This window comes from Pristiophorus japonicus, chromosome 24, assembly GCF_044704955.1.
Source record: "Pristiophorus japonicus isolate sPriJap1 chromosome 24, sPriJap1.hap1, whole genome shotgun sequence".
In the NCBI taxonomy this organism is placed as follows: domain Eukaryota; kingdom Metazoa; phylum Chordata; class Chondrichthyes; family Pristiophoridae; genus Pristiophorus; species Pristiophorus japonicus.
This window is the reverse complement of record NC_092000.1, coordinates 11662906-11687937: the sequence shown is the minus strand read 5'-3', so window position 1 is coordinate 11687937 and position 25032 is coordinate 11662906. Positions and strand designations below refer to the sequence as shown.

Below are 25032 nucleotides of genomic sequence, written 5' to 3'. Positions count from 1 at the left end.
ATACTCAAATCCTCTCGCTATGAAGGCCAACAATTTAAAACCGAGTTGAGAAAGAATTTCTTCTCCCAGAGGGTTGTGAATCTGTGGAATTCTCTGCCCAAGGAAGCAGTTGAGGCTAGCTCATTGAATGTTTTCAAGTCAAAAATAGATAGATTTTTAACCAATAAGGGAATTAAGGGTTACGGGGAGAGGGCGGGTAAGTGGAGCTGAGTCCACGACCAGATCAGCCATGATCTTATTGAATGGCGGAGCAGGCTCGAGGGGCTAGATGGCCTACTCCTGTTCCTAATTCTTATGTTCTTATGTTCTTAACATGCCATTTGCTTTCTTAACTGCCTGCTGTACCTGCATGCCTACTTCCAATGACTAATGTACCATGACATCCAGGTCTCGTTGCACCTCCTCTTTAACTAATCTGTCACCATTCAGATAATAATCTGCCTTCCCGTTTTTGCCACCAAAGTGGATAACCTCACACTTATCCACATTATATTGCATCTGCCATGCATTTGCCCACTCACCCAACCTGTCCAAGTCACCCTGCAGCCTCTTAGCATGCTCCTCATGATTGTTTTGTCAACATGTCTGGAATTTCGAAGTAAGAGACTTTTTTTCCCCGTCACGTTTTATGATTAGAAGGCACTTGTCCAATCAGAGAGTGCGTTCACGTTAACCGACTGTGGATATTCAGCAAGATCCCAGATCAGATGGAGACTATGATTTCCATTCCTTCCATCTTAGCTCGTCCATCCGAAAAAAAACTTAAGAGACATTCAAGCGCAGTGTCTCTCAAATTATTCCAGCGTTTTCCCCTCCATTCTTACCATTCAACACCTTGAACTGGTTAAGCAAGGCCTCGATTTAAAAACTCTCATCCGTTCAAATCCCTCCATGGCCTCGTCCCTCCCTATCTCTGTAATCTCCTCCAGCCTCACAACCCCCGAGATTTCTGCGCTCCTCTAATTCTGCCCTCTTGAGCATCCCTGATTATAATCGCTCAACCATCGGTGGCCGTGCCTTCTGTTGCCTGGACCCCAAGCTCTGGAACTCCCTCCCTAAACCTCTCCGCCTCGCTACCTCTCTATCCTTCTTCAAGATGCTCCTCAAAACATACCTCTTTGACCAAGCTTTTGTTCATTCCTCATCTTTGCTATGCAGCAAGTGGCTAGTCTTTATATCTGACCCTGGACGGTGAGTGTTGACGGGCTATTCAACTATGCGTACTTCACAATTGTGTCCTGGCTCATTATCCACAGATGCATCTTTTCCAACTGGGTGACTGGATAGTGACCAGGAGCGCTATTTTTCCTGCCACAGACCTCGGGCCAGGGCTCAGTGGGTAGCACTCTCTCCTCTGGGTCAGAAGGTTGTGGGTTCAAGTCCCACTCCAGGGACCTGAGCACATAAATATAAGCTGACACTCCCAGTGCAGTGCTGAGGGAGTGCTGCACTGTCGGAGGGGCTGTTTTTCAGATGAGACATTAAAGAGAGGTCCTGTCTGCCCTCTCAGGTGGACGTAACAGATCTCATGGCAGCATTTCGAAGAAGAGCAGCGGCGTTAACCCCGGTGTCCTTGCACTTTCAGAGGTTCCATCTTGGATATTAAGGGATATGGGGATAGTGCAAGAAAGTGGAGTTGAGGTCGAAGATCAACCATGATCTTATTGAATGACAGAGCAGGCTCGAGGGCCGAATGGCCGACTCCTATTTCTTATGTCTTTCAGATGAGATGTTACACTGAGGCCCCGTCTGCTCTCTCAGGTGGACATAAAAGATCCCATGGCACTATTTCGGAGAAGAGCAGGGGAGTTGTCCCCGGTTTCCTGGGCCAATATTTATCCTTCAATCAACATCATCACTAAAAAATAGATGACCTGGACATTATCGCATTGCTGTTTGTGGGAGCTTGCTGTGCACAAATTGGCTGCTGTGTTTCCTACATTACAACAGTGACTGCACTTCATAAAAAGTACTTTGTTGGTTGTAAACCCCTTTTGGACGTCCATAGGTCGTGAAAGGCACTATAGAGTTGCAAGTCTTTCTTGATAAATGGAAGTCTTTTTTTTATAATATTGGGAAGACCGAAGCTATTATCTTTGGCCCCTGCCACAAACAGCATTCCCTAATCACTGACCCCATCCCTCTCCCCAGCATCAATTTGAGGGTGATCAAGACTGTTCGCAACCTTGGTGTCATATTTGACCCTGAAATGAGTTTCCAGCCACATATCCGCGGCATAACTAAAACCGCCTTTTTCCACCTCCGTAACATTGCCCGCCTCCGCCCCTGCCTCAGCTCTTCTGCTGCTGAAACCCTCATTCATGCCTTTGTTACCTCTAGACTTGACTACTCCAATTCACTCCTGGCTGGCGTCCCATATTCTACCCTACGTAAATTTGAGGCCATCCAAAACTCAGCAGCCCGTGTCCTAACTCGCACCAAGTCACGATCACCCATCACCCACTGTGCTTTCTGATCTATATTGTCTCCCAGTTAAACAATACCTCAATTTCAAAATTATCATTCTTGTCTACAAATCCCTCCATGGCCTCACCCCTCCCTATCTATGTAATCTCCTCCAGCCCCACAACCCCCCTCCCCCCCCAGCCACGAGATGTCTGCATTCCTCAAATTCTGCCCTCTTGAACATCCCTCATTGTAACTGTTCAACCATCAGTGGCCGTACCTTCAGCTGTTTGGGTCCCTAAGCTCTGGAACTCCCTGCCTAAACCTCTCCGTCTCTCTACCTATCTTTCCTCCTTTAAGACGCACCTTAAAACCTGCCTCTTTGACCAATCTGCCTTAATTTCTTCTTTTCAGGCTCAGTGTCAAGTTTATGTGTTTTGTCGTGTAACACTGCTGTGAAGCGCCTTGGGACGTTTTACTACGTTAAAGGTGCTATATAAATAAAAGTTATTATTATTATTCTTAAATGCAAGCCTTTCTTTATTAATACAAGACTTTGTTTATTAATGCAACTTTTTTTTTATAAATGCAAGTCTTTTTTTATTAATGCAAGACTTTGTTTATTAATGCAAGTCTTTCTTTATAAATACAAATCTTTGTTTATAAATGCAAGTCATTTTTTTATTAGTTTAAAGATGTATTGAATTGAATTGCACAATGTGGCACCAGTGGAAGGGGAGTGAGTGATTGCTGGTCTGCCTCTCCAGCTCCCTGTGCACTGGGATGACTGACAGGGGGCGGGGGCGGGGCCTCGGTCTCCATGGTTGCGGCACTGAGCCTATCAGGCGCCGCCTTGAACGTGGAACGCGGCCGGCCGCGCCGATTGGCCGGGCCCGGCAGCCAGTGGCGGCGGCCGTTGCGGCGGCGGGGCAGGCGGACGGACGGGCGGAGGTGAGGCGCAGTGAAGATGGGCGGAGTGAAGCTGGAGATATTCCGGGTAAATATACCGCGGGGAGGGATATAATGTCAGGCTGCAATGGCAGGGTGCTATAAAATGTATATCCCTTTTTTTAAAAAGGTTTCAGCCAATGGCTCAGTGGGCAGCCTGTGAGGTCAGAGGTCATGGCTTCAAAGGCCACTCCAGGGACTTGACCACAATGTCACCATCATCATCATAGGCAGTCCCTCGGAATCGAGGAAGACTTGCTTCCTCTGCAAAAATGAGTCCTTAGGTGGCTGAACAGTCCAATACAAGAACCACAGCCCCTGTCACAGGTGGGACAGACAGTGGTTGAAGGAAAGGGGTGGGTGGGACTGGTTTGCCGCACGCTCCTTCCGCTGCCTGCACTTGATTTCCGCACGCTCTCGGCGACGAGACTCGAGGTGCTCAGCGTCCTCCACTTGTTGAAAGACAAATAGCAGGCCGGGACACCGGGGAGAACTCCTCTTCGAAATAGTGGCTGCGGGAGTGAGCAGCACACTCGCCCACTGAGTCAGACAGTTGTGGGTTCATGTCCCACTCCAGGAACTTGAACACATAAACCTAGGCTGAAACTCCCAGTGCAGTTCTGAGGGAGTGCTGCACTGTCGGAGGTCTTTCGGATGAGACGTTAAACCGAGGCCCTGTCTGCCCTCTCAGGTGGACGTAAAAGATCCCGCAGCACTATTTCGTAGAGGAGCAGGGGAGTTATCCCCGGTGTCCTGGGCCAATATTTATCCCTCAATCAACATAACAAAAACAGATTATCCAGTTATCATCACATTGCTGTTTCTGGGAGCTTGCTGTGACCTGACATGACACATACTGTATCACAGGTATTACAAATGTAAGACATGACATGTGGTAAGGGTAGCAGGCTTGAGAAGTAAAGTTGACTTTGGATCTATGGTTCCCAAAGGTCTCCACCACTGGGGGTCTTCCTCAACTCATGTCTAGGTCTATTGTAGACCAATTGATAGAGATTGATTGGTACGACTACCAGGATGGTTGAAGATGAGCTTGGTCTTTTTTTGTTTAGCAATTCCTCTTGTTTCTAATGCCAGTCGTGGCTCAGTGGGCAGCACCCTCGCCTCTTGAGTCAGAAGGTTGTGGGTTCAAGACCCACTCCAGGAACTTGAGCACAAAGTGCAGTGCTGAGGGAGTGCCACATTGTGTTTTTTGCCCTGCTATAGCTAAAATGAAACATTTGTGGTGCTGTTTATGTAATTTCTTTTTGTTCTTGCTGTGGTACCTTAAAGAAATAAAGCCAGACCTTTACAACCCCTTTCACGACCACCAGATGACTCAAAGCGCTTTACAGCCAATGAATTACATTTTTGAAGTGTAGTCACTGTTGTAATGTGGGAATCGTGGCAGCCAATTTGCGCACAGCAAGCTCCCACAAACAGCAATGTGATGGTGACCAGATAATCTGTTTTTGGTGATTGTGGGATAAACATTGCACAGGACACCAGGGGATCTCCCCTGCTCTTTTTCGAATAGTGCTGTGGGATCTTTTACATCCACCTGAGAGAGCAGATGGGGCCTCGGTTTAACGTATTATCTGAAAGACGGCACCTCCGACAGTGCAGCACTCCCTCAGCACTGCACTTGAGTGTCAGCCGAGATTTTTGTGCTCAAGTCCCTGGAGAGGGGACTTGAACCCACGACCTTCTGACTCAAAGGCGAGTGCGCTGCCCACTGAGCCACAGTTGACACTTCAGGGTTAAAACTAAGTTCAATTAAAGAGATGAACTTTACTGCGGATGCTGGAAATCTGAAATAAAAGCATAAAAATGCTGGAAACACTCAGCGGGTCAGGCAGCATCTGTGGAGAGAGAAACAGAGTTAACGTTTCAGGTCGATGACCTTTCGTCAGAACGTGTATTAGTTCTGAGATGAACCTGTCTGGCTGAGTAAGTATTGAAGTAGAATGACAGCGAAATATTGAATAGTTACTTTGCCTCAGTATTTACCATAGAGTCTAACAAGATGGACGTGACATTGGAGGATGATTTAAAAAAAAAATAAGACATTTTAAGATAGAAATGGTGGAGATAATTGATGAACTAATCAAACTTAAAGAATAACCCTGGTCCGGATGGATTGCATCCACGCATATTAAAAGAAGTTAGGGAAGAGATAGCAGAGGCACTATTATATATATATAAAAATTCATTAGAAAAGGGAATAATGCCAGAGGACTGGTGGACAGCTAATATGATTCCTTTATTTAAAAAGGGAGATAGAGCAAGTCCAGGAAAATATAAACCAGTTGGCTTAATACAAAAGCAAAATACTGCAGATGTTGGAAATCTGAAATATAAACCAGAAATGCTGGAAATACTCAGCGGGTCAGGCAGCATCTGTGGAGAGAGAAACAGTTAACGTTTTAGGTTGTGGGCCGAATGGCCTGTTTCTGTGCTGTACAATCTGTGTCAAGAAACAGCATGGTTTGTTATAATGAAATGTACGGTAGTTTTTAATGCTCGTGCCTGTCCAGTCCAAAGCTGGCCACATTGTTCTGTCTGTGAGACTCCCTGATAGCTGCTTCGATGTTGCTGTCTTTCAGCACAATCATGGACTTCAAAGCGGTGAAACAATGTTAACCCTAACCAGAAAAATGCTTTGTTTTTGAAACTGTTTGATGACTACTAGCTCACTGCAATCACAGGAGTTACATATTTCATTTTCCTAGATTTATTCCCGTTCATCTATCAGAGACTGAAGTATTGAAGGAAAAAAATTTTTTGGAGGGTGAACTTTTGCTGCATTTTCTAGAAAAAAGTGACTGCATTCCATTGCTTTCCATCTTATGTCTTTTTTACCGTTGACTTTTATCTTGCCTTTTTGATCATCTCTCTTGTGTGATTTTTCCATTTATTTATCCCGTTTCTTCATGTCTCCTCTACACCTGCTAGAGGTACTTTCAATCATGTTAGAACAGGTACCCATTAATAGGGGAAAAAAACCTGCAGGATTATTTTAGCAGTCGCACTGTTGGGTGAGACTGTTTGCAATTCCTAATCTATTACTTGCTCTAGGATCGGTTCCAACTTGCCTACATGTGGTTTGATTTCTTAATACTGGCGTAGGGATAACTAGATTTGTTTTTGGGGGGGGGAAACAATTTCTACAACTGAAGAGTGAATATCTTACTCGTTTCTTAGTCAAAACGCGCTGCGGCAACTCGCCAAGGCTTGTTCGACAGCACCTCCCAAACCCGCGACCTCTACTACCTGGGGAGGGGTTAAACTAATATGGCGGGGGATGGGAAAAGGGAACCTATGCAGGGAGACAGAGGGAAGTAAAATAGGGCCAGAAGCAAAAGATAGAAAGAAGAAAAGTAAAAGTGGAGGGCAGAGAAACCCAACGCAAAAATCAAAAAGGGCCACATTGCCTCAAAATTCTAAAAGGGCAAAGTGTGTTAAAAAGACAAGCCTGAAGGCTCTGTGCCTCAATGCGAGGAGTATTCGTAATAAGGTGGACGAATTAACTGCACAGGCAGCAATTAATGAATATGATATTATTGGCATCACGGAGACATGGCTCCAAGGTGACCAAGGCTGGGAACTCAACATCCAGGGGTATTCAACATTCAGGAAAGATAGACAGAAAGGAAAAGGAGGTGGGGTAACGTTGCTGGTTAAAGAGGAAATTAACGCAATAGTAAGGAAGGACATTGGCTTGGATGATGTGGAATCTGTATGGGTGGAGCTGTGGAATACCAAAGAAAACGCTAGTGGGAGTTGTGTACAGACCACCAAACAGTAGTAATGAGGTTGGGGACAGCATCAAACAAGAAATTAGGGATGCGTGAAATAAAGGTACAGCAGTTATCATGGGCGACTTTAATCTACATATAGATTGGGCTAACCAAACTGGTAGCAATATGATGGAGGAGGATTTCCTTGAGTGTATTAGGAATGGTTTTCTGGACCAATATGTTGAGGACCCAACTTGAGGGCTGGCCATCCTAGACTGGGTGATGTGTAATGAGAAAGGACTAATTAGCAATCTTGTTGTGCGAGGCCCCTTGGGGAAGAGTGACCATAATATGGTAGAATTCCTTATTAAGATGGAGAGTGACACAGTTAATTTAGAGACTAGGTTCCTGAACTTAAGGAAAGGTAACTATAATTGGTATTAGACATGAATTGACTAGAATAGACTGGCAAATGATACTTAGAGTTAACAGTGGATAGGCAATGGTAAACATTTAAAGATCACATGGATGAACTTCAACAATTGTACATCCCTGTCTGGAGTAAAAATAAAACGGGGAAGATGGCTCAACCATGGCTAACAAGGGAAATTAAGGATAGTGTTAAATTCAAGGAAGAGGCATATAAATTGGCCAGAAAAAGCAGCAAACCTGAGGACTGGGAGAAATTTAGAATTCAGCAGAGGAGGACAAAGGATTTAATTAGGAGGGGGAAAATAGAGTATGAGAGGAAACTTGCCGGGAACATAAAAACTGACTGCAAAAGCTTCGATAGATATGTGAAGAGAAAAAGATTAGTGAAGACAAACGTAGGTCTCTTGCAGTCAGATTCAGGTGAATTTATAATGGGGAACAAAGAAATGGCAGACCAGTTGAGCAAATACTTTGGTTCTGACTTCACTAAGGAAGACACAAATAACCTTCCGGAAATACTAGGGGACCGAGGGTCTAGTGAGAAGGAGGAACTGAAGGATATCCTTATTGGCGGGAAATTGTGTTAGGGAAATTAATGTGATTGAAGGCCGATAAATCCACGGGGCCTGATAGTCTGCATCCCAGAGTACTTAAGGAAGTGGCCCTAGAAATAGTGGATGCATTGGTGACCATTTTCCAACAGTCTGTCAACTCTGGATCAGTTCCTATGGACTGGAGGGTAGCTAATGTAACCCCACTTTTTAAAAAAGGAGGGAGAGAGAAAACGGGTAATTATAGACCGGTTAGCCTGACATCAGTAGTGGGGAAAATGTTGGAATCAATTATTAAAGATGAAATAACAGCGCATTTGGAAAGCAGTGACAGCATTGGCCCAAGTCAACATGGATTTATGAAAGGGAAATCATGCTTGACAAATCTTCTGGAATTTTTTGAGGATGTAACTAGTAGAGTGGACAAGGGAGAACCAGTGGATGTGGTGTATTTGGACTTTCAAAAGGCTTTTGACAAGGTCCCACACAAGAGATTGGTGTGCAAAATTAAAGCACATTGTATTGGGGGTAATGTACTGACATGGATAGAGAACTGGTTAGCAGACAGGAAGCAGAGAGTCGGAATAAATGGGTCCTTTTCAGAATGGCAGGCAGTGACCAGTTGGGTGCCGCAGGGCTCAGTGCTGGGACCCCAGCTATTTACAACATGCACTCAATTTCTTCGTCTCAATCATTAATGTAATATCTCCAAGTTTGCAGATGACACTAAACTGGGTGGCATTGTGAGCTGCGAGGAGGACGCTAAGAAGCTGTAGGGTGACTTGGACAGGCTAGGGAGTGGGCAAATGCATGGCAGATGCAGTATAATGTGAATAAATGTGAGGTTATCCACTTTGGGGGCAAAAACACGAAGGCAGAATATTTTCTGAATGGCGGCAGATTAGGAAAAGGGGAGGTGTAACGAGACCTGGGTGGCATGGTACATCAGTCATTGAAAGTTGGCATGCAAGTACAGCAGGCGGTGAAGAAGGCAAATAATATGTTGGCCTTCGTAGCTAGGGGTTTTGAGTATAGGAGCAGGGAGGTCTTACTGCAGTTGTACAGGGCCTTGGTGAGACCTCACCTGGAATATTGTGTTCAGTTTTGGTCTCCTAATCTGAGGAAGGACGTTCTTGCTATTGAAGGAGTGCAGCGAAGGTTCACCAGACTGATTCCCGGGATGGTTGGTCTGACATATGAGGAGAGACTGGATCGACTGGACCTTTATTCACTGGAGTTTAGAAGGATGAGAGGAGATCTCATAGAAACATATAAAATTCAGACGGGACTGGACAGGTTAGATGCGGGAAGAATGTTCCCGATGTTGGGGAAGTTCAGAACCAGGGGTCACAGCTTAAGGATAAGGGGTAAGCCATTTAGGAGCGAGATGAGGAGAAACTTCTTCACTCCGAGTTGTTAACCTGTGGAATTCCCTACCTCAGAGAGTTGTTGATGCCAATTCGTTGGATATATTCAAGAGAGAGTTAGATGTGGCCCTTATGGCTAAAGGGATCAAGGGGTATGGCGAGAAAGCAGGAAAGGGGTACTGAGGTGAAAGATCAGCCATGATCTTAATGAATGATGGTGCAGGCTCGAAGGGCCGAATGGCCTACTCCTGCACCTATTTTCTATGTTTCTGTGTTTATAGAAGGACAAGCCAGCAGGCGCATGGGAACACCATCACCCTCCAAGTTACCCTCCCAGTCACACACCATTCTGACTTGGAAATATATCGCTGTTCCTTCATTGTTGCTGGGTCAAAATCCTGGAACTCCCCATCATTCACCACACGGACTGCAGTGGTTCAAGAAGGCGGCTCACCCCCACCTTCTCGAGGGCAATTAGGGATGGGCAATAAATGCTAGCCTTGCCAGCGATGCGCACATCTCGTGAATGTTTTTTTAATTGCAATACAGCTGTGTAACTGTCAGTATTGGAGGTGGTTTTAAAATCTGGTACTTTGCCTGATTTCTGTCAACTTGATTAAAGCATTTCCGCATCTGGCTCAGAAGGACAAAGGTTTGCATCCCACACCAGGGCTTGATTGCATAATCCAGGCCGACACTCCAGTTCATTATTGAGGAGGTAATATATTATTGAGAGCTGACCTCCTTTTGGATGAGACATCAATCCGTGGCCCCAGCTGCCAGTGCATCCGTGGCCCCAGCTGCCAGTGCAGGTGATAAAGAAACCACAGGATTATTCAGCATCCAGGCTAACACTGTCCAAAAATAAAACTGATTAACTGGATCTTCATCTCCGTTGCTCGTGAGACCTTGCTGGTTCCAATCAGCTATATTTTCTGCCTATAATGCATTCAAAGTAATTCATTGCTTGCGTCGATTCACTGGTAAAATGCTGCATAAATCCCTTCTTGATTTCTCAAACAGCATTGCGAGACTTGTGCGTTTATTCAAGTGTGGGCAATTCTTTTGGCGATGAAGCAGTCAAAATGTTTAATTCCAATTGTGCAACCTCTGATTCTGCCTTTTTCTTTTCATCAGATGTTCCTTTACCTGTCATTCCCCGTGACGGTGTTTTGGATCTCCAATCAAGCAGAGTACTTTGAGGAATATGTGGTCAAAAGAAAGGTCAGTGAGTTACTTGGGGATTGTCCTACGAGGAGAGATTGAGTAGACTAGGTCTATATTCTCTAGAGTTTAGAAGAATGAGAGGTGATCTCATTGAAACCTACAAAATTCTTACTGGGCTTGACAGGGTAGCTGCAGGGAGGATGTTTCCCCGGGCTGGGGAGTCTAGAACCAGGGGTCACAGTCTCAGAAAAAGGGGTCGGCCATTTAGGGCTGAGATGAGGAATTTCTTCACTCCGAGGGTAGTGAATCTTTGGAATTCTGTACCCCAGAGGGCTGTGGATGCTCAGCCGTTGAGCATATTCAAGGCTGAGATTGATAGATTAAAGGAATCAAGCGATATGGGGACAGTGCAAGAAAGTGGAGTTGAGGTAGAAGATCAGCCATGATCTTATTGAATGGCGGAGCAGGCTCGAGGGGTCGAATGGTCTGCTCTTCTCCTAATTCTTATGTTCTTACGGGCTACAAGATGCAACTGAAATGTAGCTGGAACAGTGGCATAGTGGTTATGGTATTGGATGATTAATCCAGAGGCTGGCACTAATGATCTGAGGACATAAGTTCAAATCCAACCACGACAGCTGGGGAATTTAAATTCAGTTAATTAAATAAATTGGAATCAGAAGCTAGTGTCAGTAATGGTGACCATGAAACTACCGGATTGTCACACAAACCTATCCAGTTCACTAACGTCCTTTAGAGAGGGAAATCTGCCGTCCTTAGTCCCACAGCAATGTGGTTAACTCTTAACTGTCCTCTAAAATGGCTAAGCAAGCCACTCTGTTGTCAAGAAGGCGGTTCACCACCACCTTCTAAACATAGAAACATAGAAAATAGGTGCAGGAGTAGGCTATTCGGCCCTTCGAGCCTGCACCGCCATTCAATAAGATCATGGCTGATCATTCACCTCAGTACCCCTTTCCTGTTTTCTCTCCATACCCCTGATCCCTTTAGCCATAAGGGCCACATAAGAACATAAGAATTAGGAACAGGAGTAGGCCATCTAGCCCCTCGAGCCTGCTCCGCCATTCAATAAGATCATGGCTGATCTGGTCATGGACTCAGCTCCACTTACCCGCCCTCTCCCCGTAACTCTTAATTCCCTTATTGGTTAAAAATCTATCTATCTTTGACTTGAAAACATTCAATGAGCTAGCCTCAACTGCTTCCTCGGGCAGAGAATTCCACAGATTCACAACCCTCTGGGAGAAGAAATTCTTTCTCAACTCGGTTTTAAATTGGCTCCTCCGTATTTTAGGCTGTGCCCCCTAGTTCTAGTCTCCCCGACCAGTGGAAACAACCTCTCTGCCTCTATCTTGTTTTTAAATGTTTCTATAAGATCATCCCTCATCCTTCTGAACTCCAACGAGTAAAGACCCAGTCTACTCAATCTATCATCATAAGGTAACCCCCTCATTTCTGGAATCAGCCTAGTGAATCGTCTCTGTACCCCTTCCAAAGCTAATATATCCTTCCTTAAGTAAGGTGACCAAAACTGCATGCAGTACTCCAGATGCGGCCTTACCAATACCTTATACAGTTGCAGCAAGACCTCCCTGCTTTTGTACTCCATCCCTCTCGCAATGAAGCCCAACATTCCATTCGCCTTCCTGATTACCTGCTGCACCTGCAAACTAACCTTTTGGGATTGGAAAGCGGGTTGTGTAGAGGACTCAGAGAGGCTGCAAGGAGATTTGGATAGGTTAAGCGAATGGGCTAAGGTTTGGCAGATGGAATACAATGTCGGAAAGTGTGAGGTCATCCACCTTGGGGAAAAAAAACAGTAAACAGCATGTTGTAATTTCTCCCCATTCAAATAATATTCCCTTTTACTGTTTTTTTTCCCCAAGGTGGATGACCTCACACTTTCCGACATTGTATTCCATCTGCCAAACCTTAGCCCATTCGCTTAACCTATCCAAATCTCCTTGCAGCCTCTCTGAGTCCTCTACACAACCCGCTTTCCCACTAATCTTAGTGTCATCTGCAAATTTTGTTGCACTCACTACACTCTGTCCCCTCTTCTAGGTCATCTATGTATATTGTAAACAGTTGTGGTCCCAGCACTGATCCCTGTGGCACACCACTAACCACTGATTTCCAACCGGAAAAGGACCCATTTATCCCGACTCTCTGCTTTCTGTTCGCCAGCCAATTCTCGATCCATGCTAATACATTTCCTCTGACTTCGCGTACCTCTATCTTCTGCAGTAACCTTTTGTGTGGCACCTTATCGAATGCCTTTTGGAAATCTAAATACACCACATCCATCGGTACACCTCTATCCACCATGCTCGTTATATCCTCAAAGAATTCCAGTAAGTTAGTTAAACATGATTTCCCCTTCATGAATCCATGCTGCGTCTGCTTGATTGCACTATTCCTATCTAGATGTCCCGCTATTTCTTCCTTAATGATAGTTTCAAGCATTTTCCCACGACAGATGTTAAACTAACCGGCCTATAGTTACCTGCCTTTTGCCTGCCCTTTTTTTAAACAGAGGCGTTACATTAGCTGCTCTCCAATCCGCTGGTACCTCCCCAGAGTCCAGAGAATTTTGGTAGATTATAACGAATGCATCTGCTATAACTTCAGCCATCTCTTTTAATACCCTGGGATGCATTTCATCAGGACCAGGGGACTTGTCTACCTTCAGTCCCATTAGCCTGTCCAGCACTACCCCCCTAGTGATAGTGATTGTCTCAAGGTCCTCCCTTCCCACATTCCTGTGGCCTGTAAATTTTGGCATGGTTTTTGTGTCTTCCACTGTGAAGACGGAAGCAAAATAATTGTTTAAGGTCTCAGCCATTTCCACATTTCCCATTATTAAATCCCCCTTTTCATCTTCTAAGGGACCAACATTTACTTTAGTCACTCTTTTCCGTTTTATATATCTGTAAAAGCTTTTACTATCTGTTTTTATGTTTTGCACAAGTTTACCTTCGTAATCTATCTTCCCTTTCTTTATTGCTTTTTTAGTCATTCTTTGCTGTTGCTTAAAATTTTCCCAATCCTCTAGTTTCTCACTAACAAAATCGCATTGGTCTTTGATTTGATACTTTCCTTTATTTCCTTGGTTATCCACGGCTGGTTATCCCTTCTCTTGCCGCCCTTCTTTTTCACTGGCATATATTTTTGTTGCGCACTATGAAAGAGCTCCTTAAAAGTCCTCCACTGTTCCTCAATTGTGCCACCGTTTAGTCTGAGTTTCCAGTCTACTTTAGCCAACTCTGCCCTCATCCCACTGTAGTCCCCTTTGTTTACGCATAGTACGCTCGTTTCTGACACAAATTCCTCATCCTCAATCTGTATTACAAATTCAACCATATTGTGATCACTCATTCCGAGAGGATCTTTTACTAGGAGATCGTTTATTTTTCCTGTCTCATTACACAGGACCAGATCTAAGATGGCTTGCTCCCTTGTAGGTTCTGTTACATACTGTTCTAAGAAACAATCCCGTATGCATTCTATGAATTCCTCCTCCAGGCTACCCCGTGCGATTTGATTTGACCAATCGATATGTAGGTTAAAATCCCCCATGATTACTGCTGTTCCTTTTTCACATGCCTCCATTATTCCTTTGATTATTGCCCGCCCCACCGTGAAGTTACACTCACATCTAACTCACTTTTGAATATATCTAACGAACTGGCCCCAACAACTTTCTGTGGTAGAGAATTCCACAGGTTCACAATTCTCTGAGTGAAGAAGTTTCTCCTCATCTCTGTCCTAAATAGCTTACCCCTTATCCTTAGACTGTGACCCCTGGTTCTGGACTTCCCCAACATCGGGAACATTCTCTTGCATCTAACCTGTCCAATCCTGTCAGAATTTTATATGTTTCTATGAGATCCCCTCTCATTCTTCTAAACTCCAGTGAATACAGGCCCATTCGATCCAGTCTTTCTTCATATGTCAGTCCTGCCATCCCGGGAATCAGTCTGGTGAACTTCGCTGTACTCCCACAATACCAAGAACGTCCTTCCTCAGATTAGGAGACCAAAACTGAACACAATATTCCAGGTGGGCCTCACTAAGGCCCTGTACAACTGCAGTAAGACCTCCCTGCTCCTATACTCAATTCCTCTCGCTATGAAGGCCAATATGCCATTTGCTTTCTTCACCACCTGCTGTATCTGCATGCCATCAAGGACGATTAGGGATAGGTAATAGGACTGAGATAAGGAGAAATTTCTTCATTCAGAGGGTGATGAATCTTTGGAATTCTCTACCCTAGAGGGCTGTGGATGCTCAGTCGTTTTGTATATTCAAGGCAGAGGTCGATAGATTTTTGAATATTAAGGGATATGGGGATAATGCAGGAAAGTGGAGTTGAGGTAGAAGATCAGCCATGATCTTATTGAATGGCGGAGCAGGCCGAATGGCCTACTCCTGCTCTTACTCTTATGTTCTTATGTAATAAATGCTGGCTTTGCCAACGACGTCCATAGCCCGTGAATGAATGTTTAAAAATAAATTGGAATGTGTACAAGTATTGGCATTTGAGGCAATATGTTGAGGTTCAGCCAGCTATGCCACACCATGCAGGCTTGTGCCCAGGACCTCGGGCATTTCCTGGTGGTCGGATCAGGGGATTCACTGGCAGAATAGGTCACCTGGGCATTTGAACATGAAACACTGCATGGATCCCTGTTTCTGGTCTCATTAGGGCAGTAAAGCAAGGAGGTTCTTTCCAACAAAGACGGGAGGAATAATAAACAGTATTCATTCATAGGCGGTGTCTCGAATCGAGGATGACTTGCTTCCACACCAAAAAGGGATGAATTCACAGGTCTTTCAATGAAGGACCTAATATTCCAGGTCCCGAACTACATGTTGAAGGGTGGAAGATGCCTGTGGGTGGATTTTTTTAACGTGTGGTGGCTGTTGCACACCAGCCACCACACGGGCTTGACCGCTAGGTCTTGGTCCAGTGGCAAGGGTTAACCAGGACGACTGGAGACCTGCTCTGCTGCACGGACGTAGTGCGCACACATATCGCAGTGTGGGCTGGCCTGTGCTGCTCCTGGGCCCTCGCCTCTCCTGGGCCCCGGTCACGTCGCTCCACGATCACTCGTCGCTGCTCCGCCACAACCTCACCGCTGCTGCTGTACCTGCCCACACTCCAATCACCGACCTGGACCTTAATGACGCCCAATCCAGTCGGCCTCTTCGCTGCCGTCTCCCTCCTGCATCAGCTCGCGCTGTACCTTGCAGTGGTAACCTTATTATGCCACAATTGACAACACCTGCAACGTCAGATTCCTTAATAAAAAAATTTTTTAAAAAATAAACCGGGAATCTCACCAGCTAGCCCTTTCAGGATAATTGTTTTGTTTTTACAAAAGCAAAATACTGCAGATGCTGGAATCTGAAATAAGAACAGAAAATGCTGGAAACACTCAGCGGGTCAGGCAGCATCTGTGGAGAGAGAAACAGAGGTAGCGATTCAGGTCGCTCTTCCGTCAGAACTGGAAAATATTAAGAGATGTAACAGATTTTTAAGCAAGTGCAGGGGCAGGGAAAGGGTGGAAGGGAAGAAAGAACAAAAGGGAAGCTCTGTGATAGGATGGAAGGCAGGAGAGATTAAGAGACTAAAAGGATGATGATGATGCGAGGCAAAAGGAGACGGTAATGGGACAGGTTAAGAAACAAAAAATGAGTCTAGATAGGGTGTGAATGGGAATGGCAGAATCATCATCAGCTGGCGTGGGGCAGAGATTGAAATTGTTGAACTCGATGTTGAGTCCAGAAGGCTGTAAGGTGCCTAAACGAAAGCCGAGATGCTGTTCCTCGAGCTTGCGTTGAGCTTCATTGGAACAATGTAATAGGCCGAGGACAGAGAGATCAGAGTGGGAGCGAAGCAGGGAAAATTAAGTGACAGGCGACCGGAAGCTCTGGGTCACACTTGCAGACTAAACAGAGGTGTTCCACAAAGTGATCACCCAATCTGTGCTTGGTCTCCCCAATGTTTTCTTTTTAATTTGCTCTGGTGACATAACTGGAGAAACTGTTTTTACGTCCCCCTGCATACACCATTAAGCAAGTCATGAAGAAGCAACGGCAAATGACAATTAACAAATGGCAAGCAAAATACTGCGGCTACGGGAAATCTGTAACAATAACAGCAAATGCTGGAAACACTCAGCTGGTCAGGCAGCATCTGTGGAGAGAGAAACGGATAACGATTCAGTTCAATCATTTCATCAGAACTGGAAGAAGCTAGAGATTTAACAGTTTATAACCAAGCTCAGAGCCAAGGAAAAAGGTGGGGGGATGGGACGGAAAGAAAGAGCCAAGGGTAAAAGTCTGTGATAGTGTGGAGGTTAGGAGTGATTAAATGGCAAAAGGGGTTGGTAATTTTAAAATTCTCATCCTTGTTTTCAAATCTCTCCGTGGCCTCGCCTCTCCCTATCTCTAATCTCCTTCAGCCCTACAACCCTCCATGATTTCTGCGTTGGTCTCTTGCACATGCGCTATTTTAATCGCTCCACCATTGACGGCCGTGCCTTTAGCTGCCTAGGCCCCAAGCTAAACCTCTCTGCCTCGCTACCTCTCTTTCTCCTCCTTTGAGACATTCCTCAGAACCTACCTCTTCGGCCAAGCTTTTGGTCACCTCTCTTAATATCTCCTTATATGGTCTGATGTCAAATTTTGTTTGGTAACGCTCCTAATGAGGGAAGTTTTACTACGTTAAAACTACACTGCAGTAACTGGTAACACTACAGTAACAGTCGCCTTATTAAATAAAAGAAATACAAAATAAAAACCTGGTTGTTACTCACAAAAACTAGTCTTACAATTGAGAATTCAGCAGCAGGAAGTTGTAATGTGCATGAGCCGATGGTACTTGCAATGTTAAAGGCACATTTGCATGTTGTTGTTGTAATGGGACAAGTAAAGGAACAAAGGACGAGTCCAGAGGAGGTGTAAATGGCTGAAGCAGAGCCGTTACCAGCACCCGCTGTCAGAAAATGGGAGCGGTGCTTATGATCTAAAGTTGTTGAACTCCGTGTCGAGCACGGAAGGCTGTAACCTGCCCAATCCAACAACGAGGTGCCGTTCCTAACAAACTTGTGTTGAGCTGCATTGGACCAGTGTTGGAGGTCGGAGGTCAGAGTGGGATGGAGAATTAAAGTGGCGAGCGACCGGAAGCTCAGGGTCACACTTGCGGACCGAACAGAGGTGTTCGGCAAAGTGATCACCCAATCTTCATTTGGCCTCTCCAATGTATGAGGATGAAGCAAGTGTCCGGTGTATATTATCGCTATATTACGACAACAACAACTTCCATTTCTGTAGCGACTCTTGATGTAAACTGTCCCAAGGTGCTTCACAGGAATTGTAATCGGACAAATATTGACGCCGTCAAAGACATTAGGACAGGTGACCAGCTTAATCAAAGAGATAGGTATTAAGCAGAAGTGACGAGGTTTGGAGGGGGAATTCTGGAGTTTGGGATCTAAAGTCAATTTTTCTGCAAAAGGGAAGGGTCACAGATCGTGAGTTCACTAAGGTTCACTTCTGCTTATAATTCTCTCCTCATCCACGTCAGCCTGCTGCTGGGATTTGTAAAGCAATGGGAGATTCTCTTTTTGTGAGGAGCACTTTAAAATACAAGTTGCCATTTAATTATAACTTTGTAACGTGTCTTCTATATTCTTGAGCACTGTTTCCACTTTGTATTTTTCAGAGAGAGATCTTCCCACCAGACGAGAAGATACGGGTAAGTATATGCACTCCTGATTATGTTGCATCAATGTTGTGGGCCATGCAATCGCCTGGTTATAAACGAATAGTGATCATTTCCGTTTACTTTCTCATTAGGTACTTTTCACATTTGTAACAGCAGTCGAACTTTTTAATTGATGAGGGAGAAAAGAATAAAGGGATATGCTGATGGGGTGAGATGAAGAGGGGTGGGGGGAGGCTGGTGTGCAACATAAACACTGGCACGGACCTGGTCTGGTCAAATGGCCTGTTTCTGTGCTGGAAATACTTGATAATACTTTGTAACTGTGTAAAAGCTTGTAGACTGTAGGAGGGGAGGCAAACTGGTGGAAATAAGGAGGTTTGAGGTTCAGAGTGGTGTATGAGTCTTGATTTCAAAACCATGAAGATGCAGAAAGATGAAGAGCATATTTTGGAGCAGTGGAGAATGAGAATAAAGTTCATAAGAACACAAGAAATAGGAGCAGGAGTAGGTCATTTGGCCCATCGAGCCTGCTCCGCCATTCAGTAAGATCATGGCTAATCTGATCTTGGGCTCAGCTCCCTGCCCGCTCCCCATAACCCAAAGGTGAAATAAACGGATACAAGAAAGGTTGGGATGTTATCTCAAAGCGATGAAATACTTTTGGAGTGTAGTCACTGTTGTAATGTGGGAAACACGGCAGCCAATTTGCGCACAGCAAGCTCCCACAAGTGATAGTGAGCAGCTCATCTGTTTTTGTTACTTTTGATTGGGATATTGGCTAGGATACCGGGGATAAGTCCCCTGCTCTTCTTCGAAATAGTGCCATGGGATCTTTTATGTCCACCCGAGAGAGCAGACGGGGCCTCGGTTTAACGTCTCATCCGAAAGATGGCACCTCCGCCAGTGCAGCACTCCCTCAGCACTGCTCTGGGAGTGTCAGTCTAGATTTATGTGCTCAAGTCCCTGGTGTGGGACTTGAACCCACAGCCCTCTGATTCCGAGGCGAGAGTGCTGCCCACTGAGCCAAAGCTGAGACAAATTGGAGGCTCATGGGAAGAAAATCAACCCCAGACATCAAGCTTTGTTTCTTCAGTATGACCCGAGAAGAGCTTCCTCAGATAAGGGAGCAACAGTCAAGTATGGACTGGGGTGGGATTTCGGAGAGACAAGAGTGATCAGTGGTAGAAAGACGAACATCTGAACATTGAAGTCTTTGAAATGCCATAAACTGGAAACTGGTCCGTAACATTCCTAACATCAACACACTCGGCTCTTCCAATTATCTGAAAAATGTTGAGAGGCCAAGTAGTCCATGGCAAGAGAGAGACAGATTTTCTGAAGATAACATCAAGCTGCAGAAGAATGCTCTACATATTACAAAAGTAATTTCCATTCTTGCATCCATTTATTATCACTGGAGAAAGCCAGTAAGTATCCACCTCAGATTGACATCGTTGACCTTTTGTAAGTAAATTCCAACGCGTGTTGCTGAGGTAGGGCCTGTACTTGGGAGTATAGAAGTTGGAGTTTAGAAGAATGAGAGGTGATCTTATTGAAACGTACAAGATTCTGAGGGGGCTCGACAAGGTGGATGCAGAGAGGATGTTTCCACTTGTGGGGGAATCTAGAACTAGGAGGCATAGTTTCAGAATAAGGGGTCGCCCATTTAAAACTGAGGTGAGGAGAAATTTCTTCTCTCAGAGGGTCGTGAATCTTTGGAATACCCTGCCCCGGAGAGCTGTGGAGGCTGAGTCAATGAATATATTTAAGGTGGAGATATACAGATTTTTGAACGATAAGGGAGTTGAAGGGTTATGGGGAGCGGGCGGGGACGTGGAGCTGAGGCCAAGATCAGATCAGCCGTGATCTTATTGAATGGCGGAGCAGGCTCAAGGGGCCAAATGGCCGACTCCTGCTCCTATTTCTTATGTTGCATTGTTGCTTTGAGAGATGCAGTGATCATCAGTGCCTCAACGATATCTCATTAAAAGTACCTAACTTGTGCTAGTCACTTCGCCCACAAGGGGTAGTCCATCTTTTTCATATACACACGCCCGCACACGTACACGCACCTCTATCACGTGCTGCTCGGCCTCACGGCTGATTCTGATGCTGCTTTTATTCTGATCGCAGCGGAAGGAGCTGGAGGACTTCAAGGAACGAATGAGGCAGAAGCGAGAACAGAAGCTGCTGCGGCAACTACAAGCCCAGAAAACTGAGGAACAGTAATACAGAAGCCATCCTGCACTAGCTGCCTGCCCTTATCACCAGATCCGCAATTAATCCAAGCTGTTGGAACCTTGCCAAACTGTTTTGCTTTCTTTGAGAAGCTTGATCAACAGTTGATTATTATTATGTCATTTTTTTTGTGGTGACCTGATCTGCAGAAGCTATTTTTTACACAATAAAACTAATTTAGTAGCTGTGATACAACAACAATGTGTATTTTTATATAGTGCCTTTTAACATCATGCAACGTCCCAAGGCACTTTGCAGGAGTATTGTGTCAAGAAAATTGACACCGAGCCACATAAGGAGAAATATGGACAGATGACCAAAAGCTTGCTCAAAGAGGTAGGTTTTAAAGAGCGAATTGAATGAGCTAGAGAGGCGGAGAGGTTTAGGGAGGGAATTCCAGAGCTTGGGGCCCAGGCAACAGAAGGCACGGCCACCGATGGTGGAGCGATTACAATCAGGGATGCTCAAGAGGGCAGAATTAGAGGAGTGCAAACATATCATAGAAACATAGAAAATAGGTGCAGGAGTAGGCCATTCGGCCCTTCGAGCCTGCACCGCCATTCAATATGATCATGGCTGATCATTCAACCTCAGTACCCCACCCCAGCCTTCTCTCCATACCCCTTGATCTCTTTAGCTATAAGGGCCACATCTAACTCCCTTTTGAATATGTCCAACGAACTGGCCTCAACAACTTTCTGTGATCGAGAATTCCACAATTCTCTGGGTGAAAAAGTTTCTCCTCATCTCGGTCCTAACCCTTATCTTTATCATGGGGCTTGTGTGGCTGGAGGAGGTTAGAGATAGGGAGGGGCGAGGCCATGGAGGGATTTGAAAACAAGGATGAGAATTTTGAAATGGAGGCGCTGCTTAACCGGAAGCCGATGTAGGTCGGCGAGCACAGGGGGTGATGGGTGAGCGGGACTCGGTGCGAGTTAGGGCACAGGGCAGCTGAGTTTTGGATCACCTCTAGTTTACGTAGGGTGGGAAACAGGTAACAATTGTTTTGCCGAATTTTAAATATAGAAACATAGAAAATAGGTGCAGGAATAGGCCATTCGACCCTTCGAGCCTGCACCACCATTCAATATGATCATGGCTGATCATGCAACTTCAGTACCCCACTCCTGCTTTCTCTCCATACACCTTGATCCCTTTAGCCGTAAGGGCCACATCTAACTCCCTTTTGAATATATCTAACGAACTGGCCTCAACAACTTTCTGTGGTAGAGAATTCCACAGGTTCGCAACTCTAGGTGAAGAAGTTTCTCCTCATCTCGGTCCTAAGTGGCTTACCCCTTATCCTTAACCTGCGACCCCTGGTTCTGGACTTTCCCCAACATCAGGCACATTCTTCCTGCCCATCATGGAGTACTTTTGCTTTTGACCACATGATGGAGTTTGCATCGGTTCATTGCCAGACCCTGCAGTGGTGTCATTGCATATTTGAGGTTTGTGACAACCAGTTGTGACTTGGACTGGGGAAGCATACATATTGTATCCCGAGTTCGGCAGGTGTTCTTTGCAGAGCTCATTGAGTGGCAGAACATCATGAGAGCAGGTCGCGAGGCTAAATGGCCTACTCCTGTTCCCATGATGTTCAGACCCAGTTTTTCCATTAACTTAGTCCTGCCACTAACATCGGTCTGCATTTGCCTCCTCGACCAGTTTGATTTTGAGCCATCATTTCGACCTCCCAAGTTGCCTGGTACAGCACCAGTTCCAAGGCGAGCCCGATTGGCACATGTACCCTATGCTTGCTACGGGCTAGGATCCCTTCACCTCAGTGAGAGCATCTGCCAATGAGAGCTGTGCTCGTTTACATAGTTGTGCCAGAGCTGAAAGAATTCAGGAATGTAAAACAGTAAGATTTTCTGAATACAGACTGAGGGTTCACGATTCTATTTCAAGAATGAATCTTTTGTGATGGGCAGTCGGGTTGGTAATTCATAGCTATTGCAGCTCACTTTACCCCTGGAATCGAAAAAGCCTGACTTCTTTCATCCTTTCCTTTCTCTCACTGAAATAACACCAAACCATCCCACAGAACAACAACTTGTATTTATATAGCGCCTTTAATGTAGTGAAACATCCCAAGGCGCTTCTCAGGAGTATTATAAGATTTAAAAAATTGACACCGAGCTGCATAAGTAGAAGTTAGCGCACGTGACCAAAAGCTTGATCAAAGAGGTATGTTTTAAGGAGCATCTTGAAGGAGGGTGGAGAGATTTAGGCAGGGAGTTCCAGAGCTTGGGGCCTATGGAACAAAGGCACGGCCACCAATGGTTGAACGATTATAATCAGGGATGCTCAGGAGGGCAGAATTTATAGAATCAAAGAAATTTACAGCACGGAAGGAGGCCATTTCAGTCCATCAGCCGACCAAGAGCTATCCAGCCTAATCCCATTTTCTAGCTCTTGGTCCGTAGCCCTGTAAGTTACGGCACTTCATGTGCACATCCAAGTATTTTTTAAATGTGAGGGTTTCTGCCTCTACCACCCTTTCAGGCAGTGAGTTTCAGACCCCCAACACCCTCTGGGTGAAGAATTTTCCCCTCGTATCTCCTCTAAACTTCCTCCCCAATTACTTTAAATCTATGCCCCCTGGTTGTTGACCCCTCTGCCAAGGGAAACAGGTCCTTCCTATCCACTCTTGTCAAGAATTTTATACACCTCAATCAGGTCTCCCCTCGGCCCCATCTGTTCCAAAGAAAACAAACCCTGCATCTGCAACCTTTCATCATAACCAAAATTCTCTAGCGCAGGCAACATTCGTGTAAATTAGAGGAGCACAGAGATCTTGCGGGGGGGGGGGCGCGCGGTTGTGGCGCTGGGGGAGATTACAGAGATAGGGAGGGGTTTGGGGATTTGAAAAAAAGGATGAGAATTTTGAAATCGAGGCAAAGTAGAAAGTTGCCCAAGATGGTTTGTTTGGTAAAAGCTGCAAGTAGATGAACTGTACAGACCAAAGGACTTCGACACTAGGCCACACTGAGTTAGCTTGATCTCAGCCTGGGTGGCACCAGAGCGAGAGAAAAATCATAATTGAATAACGTGTCAACGCTCACTATCTGCACACCCGGTCAGAAGATGAGCTGTGGGACAGACAATATCCGAGCTGGACTTCAGGACAATTAGAACAACAACTTGCATTTATATAGCGCCTTTAACGTCGTAAAACGTCCCAAGCTGCTTCACGGGAGCGATTATCAAACAAAATTTGACGCAGAGCCGCATAAGGAGATATTGGGACAGGTGACCAAAAGCTTGATCGAGGAGGTAGGTTTTAAGGACCTTCCTAAAGGAGGAGCGAGCCGGAGAGGTTTAAGGAGGGAATTCTAGAGCTTGGGGGGCCAAAGGAGCTGAAGGCACGACAAGGAGAAACAGGAAAGACAGACAGAAAACAAAGAAGCAATCTCACAGTAAACAGTAAAATAAATATAACATAAAATAAAACCCGAAAATGCTGGAAATAGTCAGGGTTTCTCTCTACAGATGCTGCCTGACCTGCATTTTTGGTTTTTATTTCAGATTTTGTTTCTAGACAAATTTAACAACCTTAAATTGAAAAGAAAAGTTCCTATATATACACACGTGCAATTGCAGCAAATGGTGGAACAGTATGAACTGCAAGTGAACAATGGCTGTGCCATTTTTGGAACTACTTCAACATAATTCATTACCTTTTAAGAAGGGGATGTGGAAGTGAAAGAACTATGGTCTTTATAATGACAAATGCATTTTGTTAATAAAGGCATGTAATTAATGAGCATAATCGATCAGGTAAATGTAGACTCAGGTTCAGGGAAACAAAAAAGAAATCTTTATCGCTCAAACACATATAATTATATTACTATTATTTTCAGTTGCTAGGTTATAAGAAATTAAATTAATTGGTAGGAGGTTCAGAGGGGTTTGAGGGGAAATTTCTTCACCCAGAGGGTGGTGGGGGTCTGGAACTCACTGCTTGAAAGGGTGATAGAGGCAGAAACCCTCTCCACATTTAAAAAGTACTTGGATGTGCACTCAAAGTGCAGTAACTTGCAGGGCTACGGACCAAGAGCTAGAACGTGGGATTAGGCTGGATAGCTCTTGGTCGGCCGGCATGGACACAATGGTCTCCTCCCATGCTGTAAATTTCTATGATTCTATGAAATGATAATGACAAGCCAGCAACAAACGCAACATTTTAGCTGGAAATAAAACACTTTGCTTTTGCTAAAAGGGATTTGCATTTTAAGAGGGTGTAATGACTGTTTTTAATCCTTCCTGATAAAGGTGCTGATTGACACTTCCTAAATTAAATGGCACAAGAGGCATTTACATTAATTCTAATTTCTCTTTCTGCTAACTATGTGGGTGGCTAAAATTTCAAATTAGTGACCATTGCATCTGCTGGACACTGTTTTCCTCAGCTTGTTAAGTGATGG

The 25032-nt window shown here is 45.0% G+C and overlaps 1 protein-coding gene across 1 annotated transcript; it reads left to right on the top strand.

The window, feature by feature from the left end:
• The first annotated feature begins 3316 nt into the window (after positions 1-3316).
• Positions 3317-20803, top strand: pet100 (PET100 cytochrome c oxidase chaperone). The gene is made up of 4 exons (XM_070867031.1): positions 3317-3403; positions 10579-10665; positions 18362-18394; positions 20498-20803. The coding sequence occupies exons 1-4, from the start codon at positions 3374-3376 to the stop codon at positions 20591-20593; spliced, it is 246 nt and encodes an 81-aa protein (XP_070723132.1). The 5' UTR covers positions 3317-3373; the 3' UTR covers positions 20594-20803.
• The last annotated feature ends 4229 nt before the right edge of the window (positions 20804-25032 follow it).

Excerpts from the sequence above, each read along its gene's own strand:
- pet100 (XM_070867031.1), top strand. The coding sequence starts at position 3,374 with ATGGGCGGAGTGAAGCTGGAGATATTCCGG. Across the intron at positions 10,666-18,361 it reads AATATGTGGTCAAAAGAAAG|AGAGAGATCTTCCCACCAGA; the intron begins GTCAGTGAGTTA and ends TGTATTTTTCAG. Across the intron at positions 18,395-20,497 it reads CACCAGACGAGAAGATACGG|CGGAAGGAGCTGGAGGACTT; the intron begins GTAAGTATATGC and ends TTCTGATCGCAG.